Source organism: Hypomesus nipponensis, chromosome 2 (genome assembly GCF_054491055.1).
Source record: "Hypomesus nipponensis isolate SF chromosome 2, ASM5449105v1, whole genome shotgun sequence".
Classification (NCBI taxonomy): domain Eukaryota; kingdom Metazoa; phylum Chordata; class Actinopteri; order Osmeriformes; family Osmeridae; genus Hypomesus; species Hypomesus nipponensis.
This window is the reverse complement of record NC_140362.1, coordinates 16,410,955-16,434,094: the sequence shown is the minus strand read 5'-3', so window position 1 is coordinate 16,434,094 and position 23,140 is coordinate 16,410,955. Positions and strand designations below refer to the sequence as shown.

Sequence of the window (23,140 nt, the reverse complement as noted above, 5' to 3'; positions counted from 1 at the left end):
AACTTAGTCTCGCAACATGTAGATGAAACAGTTACTTAGTTGCTTGAGAGGAGTAGGTTATAAATGTGTGGTACAATTTTTTTGTATTCTTTTTTGGTAAATACTAATATAATAGTACTGAATAGTATACCGCTAACAGGTTGTTTAACACTTTAATACACTATTGAAAATGTGCATATTCTCGTTTCCCTTTTTGTCATAATGTAATGTGGGTACTGTATTGTGAACAAGTAACAAACTGTGTTTACAGTTTATTCCACAAGGTGCCAGTAGACCAAGACCAATTTGAGATGTGCCAAGACATAGCTTACTCAGCCAATCATTGTCTTTCTTAATTTCAGCAGCTTGGAGTTACCCCAAGCCTTGTGACCAATTCACAAAAAACTCCTGACCACCAGAAGATATTCAATTGATATCCCTGACGTAACTATAGCCTCCCATGCCATATGACAAATATGATTATGCTGTATAATAATATAAGTAGTAATGTATATTAAAGGCAGGGTAATGTTGTTGTTGAGAAGCACTTTTTTACATATTTGTTGAAATAAACTTCACATCCTGATTAGGAAAGGTTTGATTGATTTGATCTGTGGGTGTTGTTGATTGTAATAAACACGGCCAATCATTAAGGTCAGACCAGCACTAATATAGCATGGGACCGAATGCAATGATTGAATGGGATACTTGGGAACTGTCTGTTTACCCCCGGCAGTAGTCGAGTTCATGCGTTTTGGAGCAGTGGCTTTTAACGGACGGGGGAGGATATGGTTTGAATCCTTTCGAACAAAGTTGCAACCCATCCTGCCTACCTGTCTTCGACATGTTGAGTATTAAACACATTTTGCATGCACGTTTGTAAAATAATTTGACATTCACGTCACAGAGTCAACTGGAACGCCCCCTCAAAGGTCGGAATTTTAAATGTCAAAAGGTGTGTTCGACTTCATGCAGCGCAGCGGGGCGCCGACCATATATAAAGGCCTAGATATATCTATGGCACCGAAAGCCATTGGCTGATTTAGGTCAGCCGGTTGTCAAAGATACTTAAAGTCACCATAGGAACAAAAGTAAACACGGAAGTTGCGCTGGAAGTCACGGATCTCAAAATTAAACGCTAAAACTATCTTTGCCGACACTTTTATTCGACCAACATTTAACGTGGTTTCACGTGGAGTCACCTTACTTTCACAACTGAACAGTGATGTATGACACCATTGCAGATTAAACAGCAGTCAGGAATACCTGTTATTAATCCGCGGTTCAGATTCATTCAGTGAATACCTGCCGGAAAAATGCCAACGTTTGAGGAATTAGATGGCCGTTCAAATGCCTTCTCCCCTGCAGCTTCAGAGAGTCCCCGCCCTAGTAACCTAATTGCTAAGAGATACAGGGTTCTACAAAGACTTGGTCGTGGAAGTTTTGGCTGTGTTTACCTAGTTCAAGACAACAAGTCACGAGACGAGGAGCCGCTGTAAGTATATTTGTAGACGTATTCATCTTCTGGCTGCTTATATCACAATTGCATGTGTAGAGCTGAAATACCTTTTCATTTGACCTTTTTTTGACAATTTGAGAATTCTCTCTTGTAACAGAGCATGGAGTCCAGTCTTGAATACGCTATACGGTCCATCATCATTCGTTCTCCTTTAGGGGGCAGCATTGGCCTGCTTATACACTTGTGTTCCGTTTAAATCTGTCTACGCCAACAAGTGATAATGAGCATTCTTCCCCTTCTTTCTCTCTCTCTCCTGTCTCTTCCCCATTCGGACCTGCCCTAACTCTTTCACTTGTACCCTCCATCCCCCTGTATCTCTTACACTCTCCCTCGAGTTTTATCTCTCTTTCTGTCTTATATTTATCTTGTCTCTGTCCTTGTTTCTCTCTCCCTTTCTCCCTATTTGGTTCTTTCCACATTGTCATTCCCTGGAAATTAATTAATAAAACATATTTAACCACATTGCAGAACAAACTCCTTCAGAGAATCTTATTGAAGAGTCCCATTTCTTCAATGGTTTTTAATATTGGTTACTGTACTGTGCAGTATCACTTAAAAAATAATGGACCATGGCAAATTGGAATGGGTTTTTGTCAGATGTGCATGTGTTTGTATCTTGTCATTAGTTGTTTAAATACAATGACTGATCTGATGAAGATTCAACACATTGCATTCAAACAACACCAGATCTCATAACTGCATATCCCACTGCAAAGGGAATGATGATGCCAGGCCAGCCTATGTCATTATGATGCCCACTGGCACAGTCTGTGAGCTGTCAGCCCCAAAGCTCTTTGTACCCACAGTGCATATCTAGCCTTGCCCATCTCTACCAGCCTTGCCCATCTCTACCAGCCTTGCCCATCTCTACCAGCCTTGCCCATCTCTACCAGCCTTGCCCATCTCTACCAGCCTTGCCCAGCTCTATCAGCCTTTCCCATCTCTACCAGCCTTGCCCATCTCTACCAGCCTTGCCCAGCTCTATCAGCCTTGCCCATCTCTACCAGCCTTGCCCATCTCTACCAGCCTTGCCCATCTCTACCAGCCTTTCCCATTTCTACCAGCCTTGCCCAACTCTGAACCTTATACAAAAAAGAAAATCTTTCACATACACTGTCACACAGCAAGAAGCTCACAGGCAATCAGCATGGCTCCACAACACTATGGTGGATGTCGTAGCCTGCAGATGCTGAGTGTGTGATATGTTGATGGGAGCCCCTTATGACACTCTTCAGTAACCCATGTCCACTAAAAATAGATCCCATCAATCATCTGGTCCGATCAGCACTCCGCTCATGAATCACTTGCTTGAGAAATTGATGTCTTTTTGGAGGGATTGCTTTGTCTATTCCATTAAACTGTCTTTCAGTTGGACTATCCACAGTGATAAAAGAGGTCTAGCTACCCTTCCTGGAACACACCCTGTGGGACGAAGTGATTCAAGGACTTTGAAAAAAGTTAGGATTGAATGAATCATGACCATCTCCATCACTTACAAGTTTGAACACATTATATATTTGATTGATTTTCTCTATCCCCATTTTTGCTGTTCAACCCCTACTAATTGGCCTACGCCTTATTCATGGTGAACAGCCCGGGTATTGTATAGGTCTTCCGGGCCTGTCTCAAGAGCACTGTTGGTTTTGGGGATCCTAAATAGGGTGTGAGACAAGCCCCCCTGCAGAAACAGAGGGTACAGCTGTTTCACATAAGCCTCACTCCCTTTTTAATAAGACTTCACCCATCCCATCCATCTTATCGTTTAATTGCTATGTTCAAATGATTGACTCGAGAATGAGGAGCGATGCGTTCTGTAGCCTGTTTAATAAACAAGACTGACAGCCAGCCAAAGCAGGCTCTCCTCCCTTTTATTTAATTCCTACTGATTAGTGTGTGCAATGTTCTGGAAAAGGGCAGAGTTACAAATTCTAGCCCTGTTGGTTAACCCAACTGTTGACAGTGTAAATCATTCAGTTTTCCGTATTCTGCGTGTTCACTAAGATGGAAGTCGACTACGTTAGCAGACTACTGTACTGTAGGTAGCAGCTGATTATAGGCTGATGCATTTAGATTGGATGCATCATCAGGGAACTCCCTAAATACATATTAATGTAGATAATTAATTGTGTTTAATGGGAAGTTACTAACATTTGAAGAATTTATATTGTAAAATGTTTCTCTCTTCTGTCTCTGTTCCACCCATCTTCCTCCTGTACTTCTCTCCCTCTCATCTGTCTCTCCCCAGTAACCCTATCATTTGATCCACACTGTATCCCCCCCGCTGATATTTTACCTCACTCTTTCTCTCTTTTCACTCGATCTTTCTCTGTCCCTCCCCTTCTTTTCCTCCTCCTCCACCGCTATCCCCTCTTTCTTTTCCCCACTGTGCCACATTCCCTCTATCCTACCTCCTTTCTCTCTCCTCCCCGCAGTGACAGATCTAGGGCTCCCCTGGTCTTAATTGCTCCATGTGTTTAGTCTCCTGTATCTGGGCTGGCAAGCTTCTTTCTAACCTGCATCACTCCTGCAGGGACTCCTCTTTCCCCTCCCCCTGTCCCCATCTCCCCCTCTCTCTCTCCCTCCCTCTATCTCTCTCTCTCCCACTGTCTCTCACCCCTCCCTCTTCCTCCCCCCTTGCCTCCCACTCCCCCTGTCCCCCCGCCCCTCGCTCTCCCTCTCTTTCTCTCCCTCTCATACTCTCTCCCTCTAAGTCTCTTTCTCTGACTCCCCCTCTTCTGTCTCTTTCTCTATCTCTCCCTCCTTTCTTCCTCCCTCTCTCTCTATAAGTATGGTGCTCATATTGTAATTGGAGCCTTTGGGACACTCTGAAATATCCATGCAAATGAGTTTGGATTGTAGTGAGAGCTAGGGAACGATAGAGAACGGCTGCACCTTTGTAGCATTTCAGAGTCTAAAGACGATTTTGAGAGGTTGTGTTCTTTCTGCGAGTTGCCTGTGTGACTGTCAATGAACATAACTTAAAACATAGTGACAGGCATGCCGTATGCTGTAGCTACTCTATCTAGGTTCAGTTAACATTCACAATGAGATCGAATGGGTGCATGGAATTATGTTTATCAGGTGATATGTCTGTGGGTGGCATCCTGTGTGTGTGTGTGTGTGTGTGTGTGTTTGTGTGTGTGTGTGTGTTTGTTTGTGTGCGTGTGAGAGAGAGAGAGAGAGAGAGAGAGAGAGAGAGAGAGAGAGAGAGAGAGGGAGGGAGGGAGGGAGGGAGGGAGGGAGGGAGGGAGGGAGGGAGGGAGGGAGGGAGAGGGAGAGGGAGAGGGAGAGGGAGAGGGAGAGGGAGGGAGGGAGGGAGGGAGGGAGGGAGGGAGGGAGGGAGGGAGGGAGGGAGGGAGGGAGGGAGGGAGGGAGGGAGGGAGAGAGAGAGTTGGAGAGAGAGAGAGAGAGAGAGAGAGAGAGAGAGTTGGAGAGAGAGAGAGAGAGAGAGAGAGAGAGAGAGAGAGAGAGAGAGAAAAACTGTCTTTCTTTCCTCCTCGTTGACCCCTGACCCCTCAGAAAGGTACTGAAGGAGATCCCTCTGGGAGACCTGCACCCCAACCAGACAGTCCATGCCAGCCAAGAGGCCCAGCTACTGTCCCAGCTCCACCACCCAGCCATCCTCACCTTCTACAGCAGCTTCCTGGAGAGAGACTCCTTCTGCATCATTACAGAGTACTGTCAGGTAAATCCAGCTACGGCAAATACCTGACCAATGACCGAGGAATCAACCAAACCGAAGACCCGACCAAACAAATAAACCTTCCCTTTGAAAGACGTATCCCACGCGGAGCTGGTCTGCATATAGGCATCTGGAGACAAGTATACACACAAGCTCACGCTCACGACTCCACCTCTCAGAGCCCCCATTACAGACACAATGCCATTAAGATCGCTCATTGAGTCTCTGTAAAACTCCCATTAGGTTGAATGGATCCGCTGACGAAACGTCACATTCTCTAAGCCCACGTAGAGGTGGCTATGGACATTTTTCTCAGGAATGGGATATTAATGGCTGTACCAGAATGAGATGGACTTTAAATATGTATCTGTGAGAGGATGTGGAATGTGCTCATCGGTGCCTTGGTTTGTGTGTGTATGTGCCTGTGTGTGCGATCCCTTCCCTCTCATGAATGGGCATTCAATGTCGATTCGTTTGTGTTAATTTCCGAGGGCACATTGTTCACCCTCCATACCATCTCCATCTCAATGCCACAGGATAGGGACTTGGACTGCAAGCTGGAGGAGGTCAGAGAAGCGGGTCAGAGCTTACCCGAGACCCAGATCATCGATTGGCTGATCCAGCTGCTGCTTGGACTTCATTACATGCATGAAAGGTGGGAACCTTTGGTTGTGACTAGCCAGTCGTGTGGTCTTCTTCCCTCAACCAAAAGTCTTTGCATAGACTTGGTTAAACCCACTCCTTGGTATAAATACAGCTCATTTGTGAGCAATGATAACACTTGTTACACATATTTCAGTGTCCGTTATGACGTTACAGCCCAGTAAACCATAGTCTCAATCATTTCCATACGACAAAATTACGTCTTTCTTTTTGGACGACCTTTGATTTTCAAGTGCGAACAGTCCCTCAGGGCACCTGAAGTTGTGTGGCAGACAGAGTTGTGTTTGCGCCGTCACACCTCACAGGTTTAGAGGACCGAAAGCTCCGATGGGCTGTCATGCTCTGACAGCCAATAGTTGTAAAGCTTGAATGGTTACCAAGTGGCACAGCTCAGCTTGAAGAGCTGTTTCTATAAACAAGAGGAGGACGTGGTGTTGACAAAACTTCTTGTTTGCTCCTCTGACTCTCAGGCGAATCCTTCACCGCGATCTGAAGGCCAAAAACATCTTCTTGAAAAGAAACCTTGTTAAAATTGGTGAGTGGGCCCATGGGAGTTTTGGATGTCTGTGTGCCCCTAAAGCAGGGATGGCACAAGCCCCTCATGGTAGAGTTGAAAGCTCAACATGTGTGCAGGGACAGTGGATGAATAAACGTGAGGAAGTTGTCAGACTGAAGTAGTGGTAGAAGTATATAAAATGATGAAGGGTTGATCGCACGGGCGAAATATTTGTTGTACTTAAATGTCATGAATCTCCTACAGTCTATAACAACTGGGTTTATACTTATTCTGAGAAAGGACAATATAAATCAAATTAGACATTTGTTTGATTCATATTTTGTTGCTTTCCTTGTAGGTGATTTTGGTGTTTCCTGTCTCCTGATTGGGTCATGTGACCTGGCCACTACATTCACAGGTACTCCCTACTACATGAGCCCGGAGGTGCTGAACCAGCAGGGCTACAACTCCAAGTCTGATATCTGGTGGGTCGAGGACCAAACAGCTATTCCCATTATCTGCTGAGGACTAATGACATTCAGGGAATAAGCCTGTTTTCGCAGAGATTGAATGGAGCTTAGTTCTACTAATATGTTATCCTGTGGATGCTTTCTATGCTAGCTCTCTATCTTAGAGGAATGCTGTATGGTTGGAGCGTTAGAGAAGAGTAGAGTAAAATAGAAATTTAAATCCCCAAAGGGCGTGTTTGCTTTACAGCGAGATATCAAGAAACATGCAACGCATGAAAGCATATGACACCCACAAAATGTGTATGGGATCTGTCGCACATTCCGACACAACACTCAACCGCACAGTATTTCCTGGCAACTTCAAAGCTCTCCAGAATCAAAGGAAGCCTGACTGAGTTGAAATGGTTATTAACAGTAACATTTGATGAGTAGAAAGGTGTAGAAGGTTGGAATTTACCAGTCAACAGAATCCAACCCCATGCTTGTCCAATCAGAAACAGTCTTGCTTGAGCTTGGGGGAGATCATATGGTACGAGATATGTTGGATAGCAATAAGGCTGACTATCTGAGATAGATGGACTTGAAGGCATGGTTGCAGATATGGTTGCAGATATGTACCCCCCACCCAAATAAAACAATCAATAAATCACCTAAATTGAAGTGAACTTGGCACTATGTCATGCTGAATGGAGCCATCTGCCATGGGACCAATCTCTGCTATCTTCCACTCTCACACATGGCCTCCCTGGACCGTAAATCTATTTTCCCAAGGAAATGACCACTAATCTAAGACTGGGCATGGGGAAATTGGGTTTTTGCAGAGAGAGAGAGAGAGAGAGAGAGAGAGAGAGAGAGAGAGGGGAAGAGGGGGGGGGATACTGTAGATAGCATGAAACAGTGGCAGAGAGAGAGAGGAAGGCTGGGCGACCGGAGAGATAGCATTGATCTCCAGCATAGATAGACACACTCCTCCCAGGGTAGAGTGTTGTTGACTCAATGTCCACACCCTCCTACCCCCCCACCCTTTCTACTGCCACAAACCATACTAATGAGAAGAGAAGAGAATTCAAGTCTGTATCATTATAATGCCTTTAAAAAAAATAAGAATACAGTCTTTGGTGTGGAGACTGAACTAGTAAGTAGTGAAAATGCCTTTGTTCTCTTAACACATTATCACTGTGGTGAAAATGCAATCTGAACTGTCCAGCATGTCAATACTGTCAAGAACATATCCCTATTTTATGGATGAATCAATCATCTAGGCTATTATTATCTGACTTGTGAAAGGAATTGCAGGGGTTTGAAATGAGAAAGTAAAAGAGATGGAAAAGACAAAGCAGGGGATGATTGGTAAATAACCTGCAACACACTTTCTAAAATCCCATTTCCCCTATTCTGATGCTATCACGAAAGCTGAAGCTCATTTTTCCAGTCATATTTCTCCAACCTACTGCATACTCTTCCACTTTCAGATTCCAATATGATTATTCATAGCCGCTCTTGGCTTTTCTTTTATAACTATCAGAAGTATATGAGATGCGATTTCACCTCTCAAGATTGTGTGTGTGCGCGCGCGCGGTTTCTGTTTATTCAGCATTAATCCTCCAGGATCGGGCTCACATGAGTCTATCTTTGGGATTATAGATAGTGGAATATGAGACCAAATTGATTTTTTCTGTTTCAGTTACATCCGGTATCAGTTTGCACTGCCATAAAGTGTCCTTTATATGGATCAACAAAGTTCCGCACAACCTCATCACTGCCCAGGTGCTTGGGGGCTCAGGGGTTACCTTGGCTGACAGAACAGGGCCTTCGCTGTTATCTGAAATAGGGTTGAGAATAGTTGGTATGTATGTGCAATAGGGTAGAGAGGAGTTTGTATGTGCGACACGGTAGAGACGTAATAGGGTTGTATCACACACCTAGGCATTCCGGAGTTTGTTCATGGTGAGTGTTGGGGGGAACATGCCATACTGGAGATCATTTTAGATTGTATTGAGCTGTAATTGTCCATGCAGTGTTTACATGATAGAGCTCAGTGTGTTTCTCTGGTATAAGATGAGGTGTGTTTTGATCCCCAGGGCGCTTGGCTGTGTCCTGTACGAAATGTGTTGTCTGGCGCATGCCTTCGAGGGTCACAGCTTCCTGTCTGTGGTGATGAAGATAGTCGAAGGGGAGACCCCCACACTGCCGGAAGGTTACTCACGAGAGCTCAACTCCGTCATGCAACGGTGAGACACTTCTGAACCAAATGATGTAACCCAGCAGAACTATTTCTGACTTTCAAACTGATCCTTCTGGCCACAGGATGCTTGAGAAAAACCCTCCTTTGAGAATCTCTGCTGAAGAGGCTCTCAGGACCAAGATCATAGAGACTAGCATGCAGGTAAGACAATGCTACATCAGCATGTGTCTTGCATTCAACTGGCATGGAGGTTATATCACAACATTACCAGTTCTGCATTCAACTAGCATGCAGGCTAGACAACACAACATTAACATGTCTCCTTAACACAGCCATACAAGCATTACTATTGAGTAGCATTTAAGTCCCAAACAATTACTTGTTTGTTTGGCTGACCTAATATTAAAGACATTTCAGCAACATCATCCACTTTTTCAGGCTGACAAACTGAAAGTACAGTATTTGACTTTCTATCATATTTATTTATCAAATCAATATCTTCTCTGACCAAACGGGTTCATACCCTTTTCAAACCAAGTGTTCCAGTAGTTTTTCAAGCACTTATTGATTGCATTCAAATACAGTCAGAGTATCACACCACCCCATGTACTTATCACACACGCACGCACACACACACACACACACACACACACAGATAAATACATGCAAATACAGCAATCTAATTTAAAAAGCTATAAGCGTGTGAAATAGTAAACAGTTATGTTGTAAAGTAATAAACATTTCTACCAAGCAGATATTGTTGCATTAAACATGTTCATAAGTCTCTCATATGCCCAGTGGGGCTTCCAATGACTGAGCTCCCAAAAGAAGCTTTGAATTCTGTAAAAAATATAATTACACCCCCAGGCATGTTTCACTATGACTGTTCATGTACAAATCAGACTCAACATGTAGGACGGATTGATATTATAGCTACTAGCAATACCCAGTATATAAACCATGGTGTAGATGTTAAAGAAAACCCCTCCTCTACTTACACCCTGTTATCTTCTATTCTCTGTTATCGGGGTCATTACTACTGTATTTGGTCTTCACAAGATGACACAAAACACAGTGCTTTTTTTTTTTTTAAGTCTCTTTTCTGCTCGTCCTCCTCCTCTTCCTCCTCCCCCTCTTTCCCATTAGCTTTCCTCTGTGCTGGAATCCTCTGCAGGGTGACAACAGACCGCTGTAATTTGTGGGTTGGGTGTTGTGAGATTCCCCCCCATTGTTGTGTGAAGTGTTCCTTCCCCCCCTCTTTGCCCTGTGGCTTGGACCATACATCCTTAGTGTTAGGTTTTGAGAGAGATAATACAAGGGTGAGAGATGGAGGGAGAGATGGAGTGAGAGCAAGATGGAGGTAAACGATGGGATATGGACAGAGAAGGAGACGGAGTGGAAGAGAGATGGAGGGAGAGGTTGAGAGCTGGACTTGAATAAAGTGATATAGCGTGAGAGCTAGTTAGAGACAGTAGCTTCCTCTGTGGTTTACTTGGTTTCTCCATTTGTTATTGCAAGCTTTCCTCTCTCTCTCTTCTCCTCTCTCTCCCTTCCCCCTATATCTTCCTGTCTTAGAGCTTAAAGCACAAGCTCTTCAGCGCGACACTGAAAGACAAGGAGTCTGGAGGAGAGAGAGATGCTGTACAGATAGCTAAAGCCGTGTAAGTGTGTGATTTCTCCCCTCAATGTCTTTGCCTCCCCTCTTTATCTTTTTTATTCTCTCTATTCTGTATTAAGGTCTCCCTCTCTATCTCTCTAACTCGATGTCTCTCTGTCTCTGTCTCTGTCTCTGTCTCTGTCTCTGTCTCTGTCTCTGTCTCTCTCTCTCTCTCTCTCTCTCTCTCTCTCTCTCTCTCTATATACACTCACTCAATTACTCACACCCGTCAGTGTCTATAAAAACACATCCCCCCTCCAGTCCCATCCGAGCTGTGCATTTGGTTGGTGATAACCATGTGAAGGCTAAGTAGCAGCTGTCTCTTACCAGACCTAGGCATCACTGATGAGGACTACCTCCAATCAGACAGCATGTCCATCAGCATTAGCTTAGCATGGCCACTCTGTGGCATGGCTACACACTGCACACATGTTAAACTCACTGCATATTTACATTTTACATGTAAAATCCACGCATCCGTACCACCACACACAAGGACATATCACTTGTTTTTGGTTTGTGTCAGATTATTTGTAAATATAGTTCTATGAAAACCTTTCCTCTCATTGACACTTTTATCTTTTGATGCGTGTAACCCAGACAGAAGAAGGTTCACCTGCAGACCCTGCGTGAGAGGTCAGAGGTGGACAGGATGACCCCCAGAGAGAGAATGAGGCTGAGAAAACTGGAGGCTGCAGATGACAAGGCCAGAAGGCTGAGGTAGCACACACACACACACACGCACACACACACACACCAACACAGTCTCTATGAGGACATTGCTTGTTTTTTTTATTAGCGTGGTTGAGCGTAAGCATGGTCTGGACTGTGTCAGTGAGCCCTGGGACCAGGACCAAGAGTACCAGCGAAGCTGCTTACTGTCACAATTTACTGTATATTGCTTGTCCCATAACAGGAAATTGGCTGAGGAGAAATACCAGGAAAATCACAGAAGAATGCAGGAGCTTAGGAGCCGCCATTTTGAAAAAGTCAGCTTGGACGTCTTCAGTGTAAGATTTCCATCTAGAATAATGAAAGTGTATTCATAGGGAATAGGCACATAATTGGATGAAAATGATTTGTCTAGGAACTCAATTAAATGAATTCACTAATTGTCTTGAGTGCAATTAGTTTTCAGTTCTATGGTGGCACTTCAACTCCAAAGGTTTCTTTTTTTGGTGAAGCTAATTGCCTATTCCCATATGGTCCCATTAGCCAGTAGCTCCCCCTAATTGAAATTCAATTCCAAAATATATATATTTTTGTCAGTTTCTTTGAAATACTGGGTATTTTTTACGACACATGTAGTACACAGGGGACAAATTATCTTTTCACTTCTAACCAATAGGAGAGTGCAGAAGATGCTGATCACCAGACTTTGCCAATTACAGCTCAGGATTACCGGTCGCTGGGTTGCTCACAACCAATAGGAAGGCAGCAACAGGACAGAATGTGTATGTCTGAGCCAGGTGAATGCAGTAAGTTGATATCTCTCCACCATCAGAATATTATCTTTCACAAGCATTACATTCTGCCTCAGCGTGAAATTAGCAGGGTACATATTTCAACAGTTACCAGATGCTCATTGTCACTGTAGAAGGTCTAGAGGAAAGGGTCCATCATGATGATGTGTGTACACCCTCACCCTATCCTTTTATCCATCCATCTATCCATCCATCTCTCTCTCTCCCTCTCCATCCATCCATCTGTCCCTCCCTCAATCCAGCTATCTCTCCATCCATTCCTCCTTTCACCCATCTCTCCATCTGTCTCTCCCTCCATTCTTCCTTCTTTCTCTCCCGCCATCTCTCCCTAGTTCCAAGCTGGGAAAGCAGAGATAGAGATTGTTGAACCCAAGTCATACTTTCTTCTAACCTGATAAATAGAGCTCTGCTGAGTAGTTTTTGGGCAGAATGTAATGTGACGATAAAAAGGTTCCAATGTAGTACATGTATATCTCTGAACAGTAGATTTTAATTAAAGTAAATCCCAGGTACCCCAGACTGCCTCTGCACAGTTTAAAAAACTAACACCCTTCAGGAAATGTAAAAACCCTGCTCACACACTCATAATTCATAAGTCAACATGCAGTGAGAAGTAGCTAAGCACAGACACATACTGGATCAAACCACACTTTTATAGTGAAAACATCAGTGCATGACGCAAACAAACATGCTTAAATAAATAGATATTATATATATTCAACAGTAATGTTCAGTATACTCATGATCAACTCTAATAAAACAGTACAGTGCTTGTAAATACACTACTGTTCTCCCTCTCCCTCGCTCTGTCTCTATGTCTCTCTTCCTCTCTCCCTCCTTCTCTCTCTCTTTGCTGCTCCTTTTCTTTCTCCTTCTCTTCCTCTCACGGTCTCTCCCTCTCTTTGTCCATCTCCCTGGCTCTGGAGTTATTGTCCCTCCAGAGCCCTGGTTAGGGTGGTGCTCAGGTGGAGGTTGCTAAGTGAGAGAATGGAGGCGTTCAGGCGAGACAGCACAGACATACACCACAGATGCTTCCACCACACATTGCCTCATCATAAAAGTCCTAAGTGAAAGATGGAATAGGAGAGATAGAGAGGAAATGATACAGTGGTTGAAAGACAGAGGGGGGGGACGGGGGGGGACGGGACATTGATTGGGTAGACCTTGCATCTCCATCTCGGTGGAAGGTGAAGACTCACAGTGTAAAGGCATTGTACATGAATCCCAGTCAACAACCATTCATAGAATATACATGAATCTGTGGTTTTATTCTAACCTATCAAAGTATGTCTTCTCATAACAAACACCGTCCCTCTAAATTCCCGTTAGTAAATATAAAACAGAACCGTACCCTTCATTTACTCCAATGATTTGCTGCTTTGATTTACCCACTGTGAGTGTGGGTAAATCTTCCAGATATGTGTGTGTGTGTGTTCAGACATCCCAGAGGATCCCCAGACAGCAGAGGTCTACTATGATCAGGATGGCTTTGAGTCGTGCTCGGAAGAGGAGCAGGACTCGGCAGAGAAGAGCCCAGCTCTCACCTCAGACCTTTATCACACCTGTCAACAGGTGAGGGGTGTGTGTGTGTGTGCGTGTGTGCATCGTTCCTAAAACATTAATATATAATTAATATAAAGTTTGAATCTATGTGTTGAAGTTTGATCAGAGTCGTGCTGGTGCCGGATCACAGAGCATTAACTCTAATGGGTTCATTTGACAGAATCACTTTTGCACCATTTACTTCCATTACAGGAGTCAGAATCCATTATTTATACTGGGGTCGGAATGCCGTAATGTTGAAACGGCATTACTCTATAATACTCTGTATTTTAATCTAATTTATTTTTCATTAAAATGGCTCATCCCCATGTAATTGACAGTGGAGTATCTGCTGTCTGGGCCAACAGCAGACACTCACCGATATGGACAATTCAATCGGAAAGAGTTTATTGAGGGAAGTCTGTCTGTCTGTCTTGCAAGCTGTCTGGCTGTCTGTCAGTCGGTTGGTCAGTTCGTCTGCCTGTCTTGCAAGCTGTCTGGCTGTCTGTCAGTCGGTTGGTCAGTTTGACTGCCTTTCTTGCTATCTGTCTGGCTATCTGTCAGTCGGTTGGTCAGTTTGTCTGCCTGTCTTGCTAGCTGTCTGGCTGTCTGTTTGGCTGGCACAAGGTAATTACCAGAATAGCAAAGAGCTTGAAAATCTCATAGAAATTCAACTATAATTCTTTAGTTTGTATTCTGTAGCTGTGTAGGAGTGGGGTGGGGGTTGAGGGGATTAGCTGTTCTTCTCGTTCTCAGCTGGGTGCTTCAGTAGATAATGATGTTCATTGGCTGTGGGACTTACACTATGCATTCATTGTTTCGCATTTTTTCTCACCTATGTCCAGTTCCGAGTGAGAGAATACTCAGAGTTTTAGCTTTCTCTCCTCGGCTTCTGTCTCTTAACCAGCACCCGCTCATGTTTTAGAAAACACAAAATGAAACAAGCAAAAAATAAATGTTATAAAATGGATGAAAGCCAGAGGGCCTTTAGCAAGATTCCATATTGCGAGACCATTGACATGACTTTTGGCAGTGTGATGCTGTATTGTGAGACCATTGTTTTACAGGACTGACGGTGGCCCATTCATTCTGAACATACCTAGTTTGCAGTCTATCAGCATTTACAAGGCATTAGCATTAAATACATCATCACAACCATTGTCAGCATATCTTATCCTTGCCATTAACGCAATGTAAGTACTTTTATTGATGTGAGGGTCATTCACCTGTATCAAGGCTGTGTTTAGTTAATGTGTGTTAATGTATATGCAGTAATGTGGCCCTGTACACTGTTATGGGCTATGATATGGTAATGCTGTTTCCCATACTGCTCTTGCAGTCACAGTAATTAGACTCTAACGGTCAGGGACAACAGTCAATAGGGCCTACACTGATTCTGATAACACACACACACTTACACATTAGGGGTCACACAGACTGATATTACATAATGTTCATGATCAGATTAACGTTTCACATTGTGTACACGATCTCAGTCTTTTGTCCATAATTAAAATTCGATTAGCATTATTGTGATGCAAACCATGTCTCTTTCGACCAGTAAGATTCCCTGACATGAGGGAATGTACGTAATGATCAAGAAGCGTTTGGGAAATACAATGCAGAATTACACAAACTTATTTGGAATTCCTAGTGCATGCAAGGCACCAATTAAAGAAGAAGAATTTATATATTTGCCCAAATGTTTCCCTTCTTTTAATTTGAAAACGTATCAGGGCTGCCATCTAGTCCCTACTGGCAGAGAGGATGAGATTAAAACTATATCTCAGTGCTGGAGAAAGATAGACTATAGGAGAAGAAAACAAGATACTAAATAAATGAAGTCTGTCAATGCGAGGAATGGACCAAGTGTAAGTAATGAGGCCCGTTCCAGCTACTCGTGTGGTAATTAAGTAGTTCCTAGTGGCAGCCTGGGAGTCGAATTAGGCCACCCTAACAACCACAACCACTCCCAGACAGGAAACTGTAGAATGAGTGATAATCTCATATAAAACACCCTCAGTGAATTTCCAGGGGTCTGTATCCATCCAGACAAAGTTGATTTGGTAGTTGAATCAATGAAGATTTAGTAGTTAGATTAACTACATAACTTTTGTAGGAAAGTAGTGAGAAGTGCTCCATGCTTGATCTTTGGAGTCAGTTTCATCCTCCATGTTTCGTCCGCCATACTTCATCTTCCATGCCTGTACTTTAGCAGACCATCTCTCCATCCCCGCCCAACAGTAGCAGGGTATCTACAAGACTCAGGCTCTCAACATGCTCTCTCGTTCGGAAGGTTTTGTCTCCCCTTTCCAACAACATGTTGCAGTTCTTCATGCTTTGTCCCACCTCACCCACCTTACTCCCAGAGCTGATGTGGTTGGTGGCTGCTGACAGATTAGGGGTAGTGAATGCAACAAAGCACGGGGGGGGGGGGGGGGGAGGAGGAATGTGTCACCTGTCCTGTTCTCTCGCTGTCAGGTGAATTTACAATGCACCACTCCAGAGTTTCACAGGAGAGTGCATAGCTTCTGTGTTGGCGTATCGAGTGTGTCGGTGTGTGTTAGTGTGATCTTGGAGGTCAGCCAACAGCTGGTGCACTTTGGTCCCGGTGACACTACAGCTGCAGACACATCCTGTCGTGTGTCTTTGAGAGCATCTGCTGAACGTAATGTTGTCAGCTGAACGATTTCTCCTGAGATGAGGGTGTGTGTCTCAGTAGTGCTGTCGGGGGATTTAGGCTCATCTTTTTTTCGGGACAGTGTAATTGGCTCACGCTGTCTCCGGGGGAAGTCTGGTTTTGAACCCTATCCTACCTGTGATAGGGAGTGGAACATTCTTGGGGAGAGATGTGTCTAGAAGCATGAGGTTGACCATCCTTTCAGGAGAGCCCTCACCTGTCAGTGTGTGTTTGTGCTGGGGTATTTGCTCCTGGAGTCAATGTGGTTTAGCAGTACATTTCTGTCCTATAACATTCTGTGAACTTGTCTGCTTCTCCCTTGTTAACTGTATCAACTAGCAACAATTTATTCTCGAAATTATCTATTTACTGATTCATATTGAATGTGATACATTAGAATCTAAATGTTTTGTTTATTTACGTCATATAATGTTTCTAAACAAAAGCCAAAAGCCTTCCCTTAACAACACCGAAATGTGTAAACTTTTCCATACTGGATAAAGTGCTTATGTAGCCGGTGTGAATCGGTGAAACTCACTCCTCAGGTATGTAATGGACCACCCGCGTCAACAAATAGCTAGCTTTTCTTTGGCGTAGCTGGTAGTGGTGGCGCTTGGGAAGTGATGGCGTGTTCGACCCTCGGTGAAGGGTGAACACGGTCCGGAAAAGCCTGACGGAACTCGCAAGACCATGTCCGTTACATACCGTCACACTTATTAGTAACTATCTCTAACCCAACAATAACTCTTAAAGGGTAATGTTATTAACAAACTTTAACTCTGATTCTTCCAGGATAGTGACCTAAATGCAATGATTATGCACATGGAAAAAGTACTTCAAGGAGAAGTCAGTGGTAAGATATGCTTGTGTACTCACACACACACACACACACACCCACACACACACTCACACATGGATGTATGGTGAGGTACACAAAGACAAGCAAACACACAGACACCAGCATGAACTGAGGAAGCATTTAGCTCTGAAACTGATCTGACTCCTCTGGCTTTATCATGATGCTATTTGCAGCACCAGGAAGTGTTCCTTCCTCAGCCCAGATAGGGTTGTCCTTCCAGTATCTCCTACAGTCTGATTTATCCTTTTAGCATACTAGGTTTCCTTCTCATTACTGTGTACAGATTGCCTAAGGTTTAGGGATTTGTTTATCTGACTCCATTTTATGCACCCTTAGTTTCTCTACTCTTTCAATATTCTACCATTTCAGTCAAAGAAAAGATCTCTTTACTGTGATTGTTTGTCTCAGAAAGAAAGTTACCATGATGGCACAAATGATTAATCATTCTGCCATCACAATACAATTCACATCAAATCGATCTATCATGGTTAGATATCACATTAAGACTGTATTCATCCAGGCTAGATATTCCAAGCTAGTTGTGAATGCAGTCAGGCAACTACAATGTACTGTAAGTGCATTGTGCTCAACACATTTATATATGTGCATCCAGCGTTTTTTTGCATATTTTTGACAGCTTGGTTTTGGTATGTATTTGACTGTTGCCAGTGAATATTTCTGCGCATAAATGTTTCTGTGACGCGTAGCGAGACAGGAGGGTGTTCAGCAGAGATAGAATTCACATCCATGTGGAGGAATACAGAGAGAACACATGCTTACATTACACACATATACAAATGAACACACACACTCGCAGGATAAAGTCAAGGAATAAGGGTTTGAAACGTAGGAATGGTAAAAAGTAGAGATAGCATCTGCTATCTCTGTGTAATGTCCAAAAAAAGATCTGTTAATTACTCCTCAAACTTGTAAATAAAGAGCTATGGTATGATACGTACACACACACACACACGCACACACATACACACACACCTCTCTATTCCGCTCTCTCAAAATACAATACATAAAGCAGTACAGTATGTCCAGCTCTCTCTCTCTCTCTCTCTCTCTCTCTCTCTCTCTCTCTCTCTCTCTCTCTCTCTCTCTCTCTCTCTCTCTCTCCCTCTCTCTCTCCTCTGTTGGCTGATGCAGTGAACCATAGCCCTTATGTCAGATGCTGGCAGCTCCCAGCCCCTGCTCAGTCTGCTCACCTGTGGCGAGGCCTCCTCTCACAGCCAGCACACTGCATTTCAATACTGCCCCAGATACGTTTTTAAACTTTCTCCTAGTCCATTTATTACTGCATTAACAGTCTGGGGAGTTTCAGATGTTATGCTGGCCAGCAGAGGCATACTCAGAAACATTTCTTCACTGCCTTGGAGCACATGATATATCATGTTTTGTTGTAGCAATTGCTACTCAAAGCCACTGAGTAATTATAAGACTGTGTGTGAAATGGTTTAGATGCCTGAACTCCACAGATGAATAATAACAATATACAAAATAAAAGCGTGAATACAATACACAACAACAAAGGAACCATACATAATGGCTGCAACATGTTTATACACACACACTGTTGAGGGACAGTGTTGAGGGACACTCTGTTAAGGGACAAAGTGCTGAAGGTATGCTATGATGGGACTGTTGAACTCAGCCTTATATTTTTAAAATGTTGATGTTGTGAATAGCATCTGACGTGTCTCACTAAAAACAAATATATTTGTAATACCCCCATACTTCCACCGATTCAACCCTCCATTCTCCCAGGCAATATAGAAGTATTTTATATCCGAAGAGACAAGAAAATACATAGCATCATTTACTGAGAATAGAGATCATATCATAATCCCATATTGTTGTTGAGAAGCAGCGTGTGCAGTGTGCAGAAAGAACACTCCAGTTTTGCCCGACCAGAATCAGAGTAGAGCTATCTCAAATGGTCATCTGTGTGTGTGAGTGATTGTGTGTGTGCGTTTCACCTGAGCTCCTGATCTCTATCTGTTGTGTAGCGCACGGAGCAGCAGGAGGCCAGTGCAGCCCTCAGGGAAGCTCCATCGTCAACAGCAGCATGGTGCACACCAGGATTCAGCGCATGAGAGAGTGAGTGCCGACACTTCTCCTCACCCTCACCTTCAACGCCTCTCCTCAGACTGACTTCCTCGCCTCCCTCGCCTCCCTCACCGTAAACACGCCCCACACCCCACTGACCTTCAATACCCCATCACCTCTTCAACCTTCAACAATGGCCCTTATATGACTTCTTGTATTGGTAAGCATTCACTGTTAGTCACAGAGGACATGCATATAGAAGACACAATAAGATAACAACAGCATATAAAAACCAAAAATCTGTTCTATAGTTGTTTGTTTAATAGTGGTATCTTTCTCCCTGACGTTACCGCTGATCAGGTAAGCCATTGGTTTTGTGTACCTCTTTGCTCACTGAGATTCCCCAACATAGTGAGACACAGGCAGAGAGACACAGACTGAGACCCAGACAGTAAGACGAATGGACAGAGACAGAAAAACAGAAAACAATTGTTTAACGTTTAAATATGCAGTCGGGAGCTTAGAAGAGGTCCATAAATACTTTGCGGAACATTGCGACGATTAATCACTTAAAACTACTCACATACTGTACATCTTTCTGTCTTCCCTCTCAAGTCTCTCAAACGCACACACACACAGAGATTACACACTCCTGCTGAGACTTGGCTTGGCGTATTAATAACAGAAGACATTTCCTGTGGGAAGAAGAATTAGACCCTGTCAGATCCCAGCTATCGCTGCATAAAGGGCAGAGGAGGGGGAGGAGAAAGTGAAGAGATAGAGGGATGGAGGGAGGAGAGGAAAACAGGTAGCAATTTTCAGCAGCTGTGCTCCTCCCAAGCCTCCCCTGTCTCTGTATGATGGAGCCTGGGCTCTTTATAATATGGAGGCTGAGACCGAATGGGAGTAACCTATGGTGCTTCTGCCTGCCTGCATGTTTGTCTGTGTGTCTGTCTTTGTGTCACTGAAAGGGATTGTCCCAGTAAGTGGGCATGGTATTTGGTTTCTGAGATATAGTGGAGGGTTACAGACTGCAGGATTAGCACCTTCCCCACGTTCCTACCCTCAGTATCTCCACTGACTGGCGAGGGAGAGAGACCTGTCTACTTGTGGCTGTCTCTGTTTGAATTGGAACTTGACATTTAGTCCAAAGCATTGTAAATGAGTGGCTACTGCTATCATACCGTGAGCCTCTCATCGGTCTCATCACAGGTATAAAGAACTATTACACTAAAGTGCATTTGCACGTAAGTTCACCTGTGAAATTCCTTATTTTTGTTGGGTTTAAAAATGTAAGCTGATTGCTGGTAGAGGAGGGTAGGATTTAAATATGACTCTGTATTTACTGTTGTTTTGACGGCAGATGAATGGGTTTGATTGCTAAACCTTGATTAGCTCTAGACATGAAGTAGACAAGGCTCTGCTCGAGTGGTGTGTGTTTGTGTGCATGCGTGGGTGTATGAGTGAGGGATAAAGTAGAAGTTTTTGAACATTTCATAAAACAAAAAACAGCATTGAGGGGTAAAAAAGTTTTGAATCCAATATTTTGTTTATTTCATAATGCTCTCAATTTTATGAGTTTGATTTCAAATACATTTGATCTGTTTGACCTGAAATTATAATAAAATGGAGAAGCTGTTTGCACCAGTCACAGTATCTCATTAGAATACTTCACCTCAACAGGCTAGATAAGGACTGACTTTTCTGTGTGCACAGACACACACACACATATACACTCGGAGTGTGGTAGACTATTTTGGCTAATTTATCATGCAATGCTTACTCTCTATGCCATGCATCAGTTTAGCTTAGCAAGCATTCAAGTGATTGTCATAGTCCAATGGTCGCATTTGAGAATATTGAATATTTCAGGGCAGTTGTACCGATTCCAAGTCCATTGGAATGCCAATTATGTAAATCCAAATACATCCAGTACATCAAATGTCAGTGCTCACAAAATAACATGTGATCCTGAAACAGACCGCTTAGTGGTGTTGACGATCTTAACCCTCTCTCTATGCCACCCTCAGATCAGTGTCCCATCGTCTGGGTCCAGGAGTCTTCCAGAGAGTTTATGAGTACCTGAAAGAGGCCAGGACGAGGCATGAGAGTGACGCCAGCATAAGGGAAGCCCTGGCGAGCATGGTGAAGACGCCCAGCGACTGCTTTGAGGTTGACCAACTTCTCTACTATGAGGAACAACTACAGGAGGCCAGAGAAGGAGCAGGAGGACCCACACATACACATTCACAACACATATTCACAGAGACACACTCGCATGCATAGAAAGGTAACCCTAAATTTATATTAAAATCAACACCCCTTTAACCGCATATCATTGTAAAATCACTGTTTTCGGTGACTGAATACCTGACACAGTTAAACAAGGCTTTTACAGAAACTAGCCTAAGCTCTGCTCTTTTCAGCTGGTTCTTCCTTCGTGCTCTACTTCCTCATCTCTCTTGTGACGTCTCTGAAGGAATTAAGATGATAGTATTTCATCAATCTCACAGAGAAACCTTTACTGTTTCTACATACTCCCAATGCTTCTCTGCTGTTGCATTGGACCTCTTTGATGTGTGCAAGGACATTATCAGGAGAGAGATGGCGTGGGTCCCACTATTTAATTGCATCTTTACTCCCATCTCTCAGCAGCACCCATTAAACGCATCTTCAGTACATGGCTTCAGTGCAGTCATCAATATTCTTCAGTATGTACATTTCTTCATAGGCTTCAGAGCAGTTTCCAGGTTGAAACCTGTTCTCAAGAGACATGGGAGGAGTGAGGGTGGAAATATTTATATGTTTAGTAACAAAACGTATTTTCTTCATGAGCTGGTGTTTTGACAGGCAGGAGACCCAAACACTCCATAATGAACTGCATTTTATTTCACTCCTAAGTGTCAAAGTTTTATCACTGTTAAGATTCATTGGCATATACACAGAGCATCAAGTCCCCACAGAGAACGACTGCCTCCACCAGCTGGTGCTACAATACTGCGAGGGAGATGAAGGGGGAGAGAGAGATATAGAGGAGTGAGAGAAACAGGGAGGGAGACAGTTACTGAGACTGAGGGTGAAAGTGATACAGAGAGGCAGTGAGAGGACGAGAGAGAGACAGGAAGGCAGAGATAGAGACAGAGGGAGGGAGGGAGGGATCCTGAGAAGCCTTCTGCCTGTCAGTGCGCGCAACCTCTTTTATCTCCCAGGGTGTAACTGACGAGACCAGGAATGGAGGGTGGGGGGGTTCCTCCAGCTTTGTGAGATCAAACCCACACACGTTGTTACCCGCGGAAATCTTCACAACAATCCAAGCTCCAAGGCAGTGTCTTCCTCCCCCTCTGAAGAGCCTTCCTCCTCAACATGGTCCTCCATTGCCCACTTAGTCAACTATGAACACCTTGCTTTGGTTTTTCGAAGCATCTGCTTTGGTTTTTCAAAGCATCTGTTTTTTACTGTGTGATCGTGGTCATCCAAAACGAAGCTAATCAGCTCAGTATAGCTTGATTTGTCACCATGCACTGGAACATGCAGACACTCCCAATCTTCACTCCTCCCAATCTGTTCTTTGTTGTGAAAAATTATCCTTTTTTTTTTCACACACTTTTTTTATCTGACGATACAGATAAAAAGAAAAGTCTATACCAGTACACTGGTATACAGTGTATTTATAATCAAGCCGTGGGGGGATGACCCACAATCACTGAAGAAACAACTACCGTGGACATTTTCCAACTCATACTTCCAACCAGGAAAAGGCAATTTTGTTTGTAAAGGACAATTTGTGTGTTATGGAAAATGAAATTAGCAGAACACTCATGACAGCCTGAGGGAATGTGTGTGTGTGTAAGGAAGGGCGGGAAATTACAATG

General features: G+C 43.7%; 1 protein-coding gene across 3 annotated transcripts; it reads left to right on the top strand.

Moving 5' to 3' along the window:
• The first annotated feature begins 1,076 nt into the window (after positions 1-1,076).
• Positions 1,077-21,922, top strand: nek11 (NIMA-related kinase 11). Of its 3 annotated transcripts, XM_084670285.1 has the most exons (16): positions 1,077-1,474; positions 5,018-5,183; positions 5,717-5,835; positions 6,314-6,378; positions 6,698-6,824; positions 8,891-9,040; positions 9,117-9,195; positions 10,570-10,655; positions 11,252-11,371; positions 11,568-11,661; positions 12,000-12,129; positions 13,574-13,707; positions 17,150-17,210; positions 19,229-19,319; positions 21,299-21,558; positions 21,695-21,922. In XM_084670285.1, exons 1-15 carry the CDS (start codon positions 1,296-1,298, stop codon positions 21,552-21,554), a joined length of 1,857 nt encoding a protein of 618 aa, XP_084526411.1. In that variant the 5' UTR covers positions 1,077-1,295; the 3' UTR covers positions 21,555-21,558; positions 21,695-21,922. The 3 variants fall into 3 exon arrangements, with proteins under 3 accessions (XP_084526411.1, XP_084526402.1, XP_084526420.1); XM_084670276.1 differs by lacking the exon at positions 21,695-21,922 and having other exon boundaries at positions 21,299-21,669; XM_084670294.1 differs by lacking the exons at positions 17,150-17,210; positions 21,695-21,922 and having other exon boundaries at positions 21,299-21,428.
• The last annotated feature ends 1,218 nt before the right edge of the window (positions 21,923-23,140 follow it).